Source organism: Anastrepha obliqua, chromosome 1 (genome assembly GCF_027943255.1).
Source record: "Anastrepha obliqua isolate idAnaObli1 chromosome 1, idAnaObli1_1.0, whole genome shotgun sequence".
NCBI lineage: Eukaryota > Metazoa > Arthropoda > Insecta > Diptera > Tephritidae > Anastrepha > Anastrepha obliqua.
This window is the reverse complement of record NC_072892.1, coordinates 51,571,083-51,578,668: the sequence shown is the minus strand read 5'-3', so window position 1 is coordinate 51,578,668 and position 7,586 is coordinate 51,571,083. Positions and strand designations below refer to the sequence as shown.

The 7,586-nt window shown below is 36.9% G+C and overlaps 2 protein-coding genes and 1 long non-coding RNA gene across 4 annotated transcripts; 1 reads left to right on the top strand and 2 right to left on the bottom strand.

Annotated features, from left to right (window-relative positions):
- Nucleotides 1–756: 756 nt before the first annotated feature.
- LOC129236054 (uncharacterized) lies at nt 757–1,645 on the bottom strand. Of its 2 annotated transcripts, XR_008581626.1 has the most exons (4): nt 1,585–1,645; nt 1,452–1,525; nt 930–1,397; nt 757–873 (listed from the first exon to the last, which is right to left on the bottom strand). It is a non-coding gene; the product is annotated as an uncharacterized LOC129236054 (long non-coding RNA). The 2 variants fall into 2 exon arrangements; XR_008581625.1 differs by lacking the exon at nt 1,585–1,645 and having other exon boundaries at nt 1,452–1,535.
- A 2,443-nt stretch (nt 1,646–4,088) lies between these two features.
- LOC129236052 (tonsoku-like protein) lies at nt 4,089–5,067 on the top strand. The gene is made up of 2 exons (XM_054870243.1): nt 4,089–4,448; nt 4,585–5,067. Exons 1-2 carry the CDS (start codon nt 4,260–4,262, stop codon nt 4,738–4,740), a joined length of 345 nt encoding a protein of 114 aa, XP_054726218.1. The 5' UTR covers nt 4,089–4,259; the 3' UTR covers nt 4,741–5,067.
- On the bottom strand, nt 5,042–7,522 carry LOC129236053 (flap endonuclease GEN-like). The gene is made up of 6 exons (XM_054870244.1): nt 6,877–7,522; nt 6,590–6,797; nt 6,380–6,509; nt 6,180–6,315; nt 5,951–6,118; nt 5,042–5,681 (listed from the first exon to the last, which is right to left on the bottom strand). The coding sequence occupies exons 1-6, from the start codon at nt 7,032–7,034 to the stop codon at nt 5,279–5,281; spliced, it is 1,203 nt and encodes a 400-aa protein (XP_054726219.1). The 5' UTR covers nt 7,035–7,522; the 3' UTR covers nt 5,042–5,278.
- Nucleotides 7,523–7,586: the final 64 nt, after the last annotated feature.

The window sequence follows — 7,586 nt, the reverse complement described above, 5'->3', positions numbered from 1 at the left end:
CCTGACCATTTTCCAGGTTTTTACATGAAATCTACGAAAAAGTATTTTTTTCCCATGCAAAATACATGGGATATTTCAAAGCCCCGGCGGCACCATTAAATATGGTCTGATTAAAAAAAAAAAAATACGGGTCTTTTTATTTTTCATTCTTTACCATTATGGGGGCCGGCAGCATAAAAATTTTAATATAAATTATTTCCCATGCATTTTTGGACCACCCTAATATGTATGTACATAAATAAGCCAAAAATTTAAAAATTTATGTGTAAATGAAATTATTTAAAACTGATATACATAAGTAATTTAATAATAATAAAGTAATGAGCGCGAAAAACATAAGTTATAATTAAAAACATGACTTATTGCGATTTTTTAATAGTCGAAAAGGATATAACGAGCTTTGGATTCTACAAACTCATTTAAATTCAAATTATTACATTTCAATTGAATTAATTTTAAGACAAATAATTATAAACATTTCAACACGTCATTTCTCCATTAAGCAAAAACGAACTGTTTTCGTCTGTTATTTTTGGCGCGTTTCTTCTGGCAGCCTGCCATTTCGCCTATCAGCTGTTCAAAATCCCATAATGTGTGAGTGCTGCCAAGTTTAGAAACGTCCTCATGGGCAGAGAACGTTAAATATAGAGAATTCTCACGAGCTACTAATAGTGTGAATTGTCAAAAATGAAGTCTAACCGCCGCCGGTATATTTAACGTTCTCTGTCATGGGCACGCTCTCTCTCAAAATGAATAAGTTTCACATCTAGTTATCTATGGCGTCGCAGTAATGAATCGGAGTGGAAATATGAGGAATGTGGGTGCACTTGCTCGTGTTGGAACGCTGCACTTATTCAGGCAGAAATCAAAAACCTGTGAACCAAAAATCTTAAAAATTGTTAACTCACAAATATATCACTACAACTTACGTGTAATTGTCGACGTAAAGCGCGAGGACTTGCTCGTGTGGGTGTTGCGCATGCATCTACGTACAGCATATTGGTATCGACGTGGACAGCCAGTTCGGAAGTCAAATTGATTTCAGAGGTAGCATTACTAGGCACATGATGACCGTCACATGTTAAACACTTAACTAGGTATTTGCACCATCGTACACAGAACGCTCAAAGTCACCTATGAAATTGCCCGTAGCACCACATGAGACAATGGTAGAAATACGCACATACGTGCTTTCGTTTCTAAAAACCGCAATAGTTGTGCCACCTAGCTCTTCAACACGCACCTTCCGCAGCAGTTGCTCGTCTGTGAAGTCTTACAAATAAAAACTTTTAAAAACAATTTATTAGCAAATATTCTAACAGAACTTCCTAACTGTAGTTTATGTATTGTATGAAAGGTGGTCACTATTATATTTGCAAAAACGCTGTTCTAAAAACCTATGAATGAAAAAGATTAATAAGAATTTTTAGAAATGTCTGATCTGGACTTACGTGTATGGAAATTCACAAACCGGTGGTTTTCCGCAGCAGAAAGCCAACTCCAAATAATCAACTACCACATCGACCTAAATAGCGAAAAACGACATTAATTTACAAAATAATTAGCTTTCATTATTATACTTACTTGAATGTTTACAAACATATAAAAGATTTTCAACGAATAATAACAAGGCAAAGCGTCAGAGTGGAAACGGTGTTGCCGACCATATAATTTGCACCAAAAGTTTAATTTTTACTACAATTTAAAAATTTTTCCATAAAACATGTACGTATATTTGTACACTCGTTTGGGAATACTACCTTTTTTAGAACTGCAAATACAGGGTGGGCCATATAGCGTTTGCTTTTGGAGCCACCTATTTTTTTGAGAATGGTAACACAAATGACACGCCAAATGTTTTCATAATTTACTTAAAGGTTTGACATTTACGAAATGGGACGCTTTACGCCTGAACAAATTGGGGAAATATTGAAAACCTATTTCCAAAGTGGTGAGTCTTCTTCTTTTCTGATTTTCAGATCGGTGGCTACGTCAATAAGCAAAATTGTCGGATTTGGAGCTTAGAAAATCCACACGTTACTGTAGAGAAGCAAATGCATCCACAACGAGTCACTGTTTGTTGCGGTTTTTGGTCTAGCGGCATCATCGGGCCATTTTTTTCGAATATGAGCGAGGCGCCGCGGTTACAGTAAATGGCGAGCGTTACCGTGACATGCTCAACGAGTTGTTTCCAAAAATTGAAGAGGATAACATAGAGGACATTTGGTTTCAACAGGACGGTGCAACTTGTTACACTGCCAAAGTTACACTCGAACTTTTGGCTACCGTTTTAGAAAACCGAATAATCAGCCGAAATTCCGATATCAATTGGAAGCCTCGGAGCTGTGATTTAAGCCCGTTGGACTATTTTTTGTGGGGGGCGTTAAGGAAAAATGCTATGCGAACCATTCAGAGACGATTGATGCTTTAAAACACGAAATCGAAGTTGCCATTCATGAAATTGGAGCCCAAACAATCGAAAATGTGCTTAAAAATTGGGTTGATCGAATGGCCTACTGTAAAGCCAGTCGTGGCAGTCATTTGACCGATATTATTTTTAATTCATAAATGACAATGTTCAATCTTCAAAATAAAAAAAAAGTTTGAAAAAATATTGATTAGTTTTTTTCTTTTTATAGCCGATTCAAAAAGCAAATTTTACATGGCCCACCCTTTACAATCGCAGTCACCTTACATATACCACAGTTAGTAAATTATGTTAGAATATTTGTAAATAAATTGTATTTAAAAGTTTTTATTTGCAGCAGTTCACAGGCGCTTAAGTGCAGCAGGAGGTGTGTTGAAAAGCTAAGTGGTACAACTGTAGTGCCTTTTAGAAACGAAGGCAAGAATGCGTGTGTCATATCATATGTGGTTCTTCGGACAATTTCATGGATGACATTGAGCGTGCTGTGGTGATGGTGTAAATAACTTCAAGTGTTTGGCACGTGTCGGTCGTTATGTGTCTGGTGCTGGTGCCACTGAAATCGACTTGGTTTCCGAACTGGCTGCCTTCGCCGATACCATACCGGGTCTATAACAGTACGCTGTACGTAGATCTACGATCAAGTCGTACAAGGGACGTAAGTCGTAGTTATATATTTGAAGTTAACAATTTTTAGACTTCTGGTTTACAGGTTTTTGGTTTCTGCGCAAGTTCAACGTCTCTACATCTGCTCGAATCAGTGCAGCGTTCCAACACCCATACGAGTCACCCATACGCATTTGATTAACGTAAGTTTATGAATTATATTAGCAATATATGAAATATTTGTTTTAGACCATATGAATACATTTTCCCAACACTTACTAATCTAAGGGCCCAGTATATTAAGGTAAACAAACTTTACACTATAAACTACTAAACTTGTAAAAAAAAATATACTCGGAAATCTACATAAAAGCTTTTTTTTTGTTTACTAGCAGCATTTCCTTCTTAATGTAATGAAAATACTCCGTTGGAGACGCCATGTTTTTATTTTTCTCTCTTCACATCTAACTAATGTTTGTTTTACAACTACGATCTAACTTAAAACACATATTTAAGTAACAAAACATAGTTCTGCGTGCTCTTGTGTTAGATAAACATCGAAAATATTCTAAATAAATATTATATTCGCTTTAAAACAAAAACAATAATTTTTCTTTTTTATAGGGATAAAATTAAGACTTGACGACGATGGAAGCGACGCTGAGTCAGAGGCGGACTCGGCAGCTTGCAACGATGAAAACTCACCCGAATTGGGTGATGATGTTTGTCTCGATGTTCTGACCGATTCAGATATGAGTGATTTAGATGAGACAGAGAAACCGCGGACACATCGTGCTACACGTGAAGTTCGCGCTCTTACAATTAAGCGCAATAATAAAGGCGAAACATAGCTGCACCAAGCGTGTACAGCAGGAAATATTGAGCTAGTTCGGCGACTTCTCGACCACGGGCATGTGGTCAATGTGCGGGATCATACGGGCTGGATTCCATTGCATGAAGCTTGCAATCATGGATTTCGTGATGTAGTAGAACTACTAATAGATCGCGGTTCAGCTGTTGCCATTAACGATAAAGGAGGTTTGAGTTGCGACGGCTAATTCCACTTTACGATGCCTGTTCGAATGGGTTTCTCGATGTAGTTGAACTGCTATTAGATCGTGGCGCTGATACGGCCATTAAAACAGATTTTGGCGAAACGTGTTTGGTTGGCTCAGATAGATGGCGGCGAACAGCAACTTTAACGGAGGGCGAACAAACACAGTATGAAATGATAGGAGCCAGGCTATTGACAACACTTTCAAAGACTGGCATTTGTAAGAAGCCAGTGCCAGCATTAAAAAATGCACAAGTTGAGTCTGCATCAGATGTGGAGTCCGATAGCAATAATCAAATGTTGGTGGAAGAAGAATTACATAGTGGCGGACGTATACGTTCGAGTTTGAATCGGTCTTCCAAGGTATTATTCAAGAAGAAAAAAATTGATCTTACTAAATAGAAATGTAATAAAATTCTAATTATCAGTTTATTGCTTAGCTACTGAACTACTAACATATTTGTGAAATTAATATTTTACTGGCTTATGTGTTTTTAAGGAGTACATCAAGAAATCTCCACGTGACAAATCCGCTGACATGGAGTATAAAACAGTAATGGCACAATTGAAACACCCAAACCGTTCAACCACACTTAACGATGATACTTACGAGAGTTTAAATTGCGCGGCCAGTTATTCAAATACTCTGATATGATTTAGGTCCAGAATGCAAAAAAAAGACATTTTCACACCCCTATTAAAGAATCTGCATCGACCTCTAAAGAAAACCTACACACCGATTCAAAAAATTCTTGTTGGAGTGCAGATGCGGTGTTAGCACCCGATGATGCTTTTCAGGTGGTTTTAGATGCATCGGCCGGTACCACAAAGCAACAGCGTCAAAAACAAGCGCGCAAATAATTCATTTACAAACGAGGCAGTCTCAACGACAACACCCATACATTTACTGATATCTCCCTCAAAGTCGTCACCAATTAAAGTACAAAGCACACAAGTTATGCCAATAACTGTTTATTTTAAGATTAAAGTAGAGAATGAATTGTTGTTATTGCCAATTGAACGTAAAAATGTAAACGATATTAATATACTTTGGTTGGCTGAGGAATCGGCAAGACGTTATTATAAGTAATACAAAATTTGCTATATGTAGTACGTAACAATGTTGTTATTATGCTTGCCATTCCTTACAGTGGTTTAACGTGGTGGCTTTTCTTTCGATTTCAAGAATGTCGTTACAATGCTCCAATTACTCCAGGATTTTTTTGTTCGAAATTGCGCAGCTGTTTCTGATTAACCTGGCTGAATGCCCCACGCACAATGCCCATTTGTACTAATTCTGCGACAGATGGACATGTGTCTGTATTCAACTCATTTGTACGTTGCATGTTTTTTAACTGCCAACGTGCCAAAATCGGTAGAAATGTTTGAAAGCAATAAATCTCAGTCCATTGGAGAAGGGGACGGATTTTTTTTACAAACTTTTCTATGTTAGGCTGTTGCCAAATCACATTTAATCTGGGCGCAGTGGTAGGTTCGTTAAGAAATTCCGTGATTACTTTTTCAGATGGAAAAGAGGGAACAGTTAAAGCCTTCTTACGGAGCTCCAGTTCGGTTTTTAAAGATAAACGTTCTTCCCTATAAATACAAAATAACGCCTCCATATATTTTAGTAACACATTGTATCAAGCTTAGGAAAATTATAACATAAATATTTGTGATAAAAGAAAAATAAATTCTATTAAAATAAGTTTACTTAAACAAAAAAAAAATATTTTGCTTAAGAGAACCGGAACCTCTTGTAAACCCACGATGTGAAATTAGTTGAATTATCACATAAGACGTCTATTGGCATCCCGGTAGAATTGTCATAAACACAAAAATATAACCCCCAGACTTAAACTTACTTCCACAGACTTTCGTCACATCCTTCTCTAGTACCGCAAATGCCACATCCACTTTTTGTATGACTTTGTGTACGTCCATCGTGTCCACAATTACTGCAAATCCTTTTATCATCAACACGCATCTCCAGCGCAGTATATTTACTGTCTTCACGCCGCCAAGATCTTATTCTAAATAAAAAAATATTAAAATTACATAACTGATTAGCCTGAAATATTCACATTCATATACCTTTGTAAAATTTCCACGTCTTTATACTTGTTGAACAAGTTTAGGACAGTCATAGGTCCAATGCCAGGAATACCCTTGGAACCATAATCACACCCGCTGAGTAGCGCCATAACAATAGCCTTGTTTTGGCCAAAATCTAGTGAATGTATTTATTATAAAGATCTACAACTAAAATTCAAAGCCTCCTTAAGTGTACAAACCCATCTTCTTTTTGATTTCTTCCATGTCATAAATCTCAACTGCCCTCGTGGATAGTTTAAATTTACGATAGACACGTAAAGCACCATAAACAATGCAATCCGAATCCTCAGTCATCACCCCGTCTACTAACTAGAATGAAAGTGAGTTTTTTATTGCATCAATGAAGTATAATCAGGAATTAGTATGCATTTGTTATGATCTATACATGCCCCTTTTTTGTTGAGAAGCGCACAATAAGCTTCGGCCTCTCCTGGTGCGTAAACATATTGTACACCCATAGATTGTAATAAGTTCCTGCATTCTTGACTACATGGAGGTCTCCTTCTTCGTCTTTTTAATTTGGGGACCGCTCCATCGAGTATAAAAATGGGTGTCACACCTTCCGTAATTAAGGAGCGTGTCCGAAAGAAAACGCATCTTTTGTTCGATACACATACATACATATATTAAATATTTATAAATTTAAATGTTTATTATCTACGTTATTAGTACCTACCTTAAATCTGCCCCGGGGTTTTCATCGTAATCTGCCACGCTCCTACTTGCGAAGAGCCAAATAGATAGGTCAATGGCAATTTTTTGACCACGCAATTCATGCAGCGGCTTTGTTTCGGCATATGGAGCTAGTGCCGACCATAAATGCTTCACACCCATTTTTCGGAAGCAAATACGTTCGTATAAATATTTACGTATGTTTACTTAAGTTATATTATAAAGCGATTTAGCACGGCTGGGATTCGCAATAATGTCTATTGGGCAATTTTTGGCAAACTATAATGTCTTTATTAATAAAACTTGGTGGAGATGTTAGTGAGGTGTTAAGGAACACTCTTTATAACTCCAAATTATTCGGGAAATAATAATTTCTTAATTATTTGCCTTCAAAATGCCCTCGGGAACTTCACTATAATTTGGCACATTACACTATGTATTTTTTTACACTAAATTCACTACACTAAATTCATTGTATTCATACCCAGATGCCGGTTTTTACTTATTTTCATGAATCATAGACGGACATGATCGGATGATTCAACCATAGCTTGCAGCTTGCAGCTAAGCAGCTTTCTCGCTTCCTCTTCACAAATCGGCTTCCTTATTTGAAACCATGTTGCTTCTTTACAAGTATACGTATATCTATATATATATTAAATTCAAATTATGTATGTATCTATAGATCGACTTGCGTCCTAAACGCATACACCG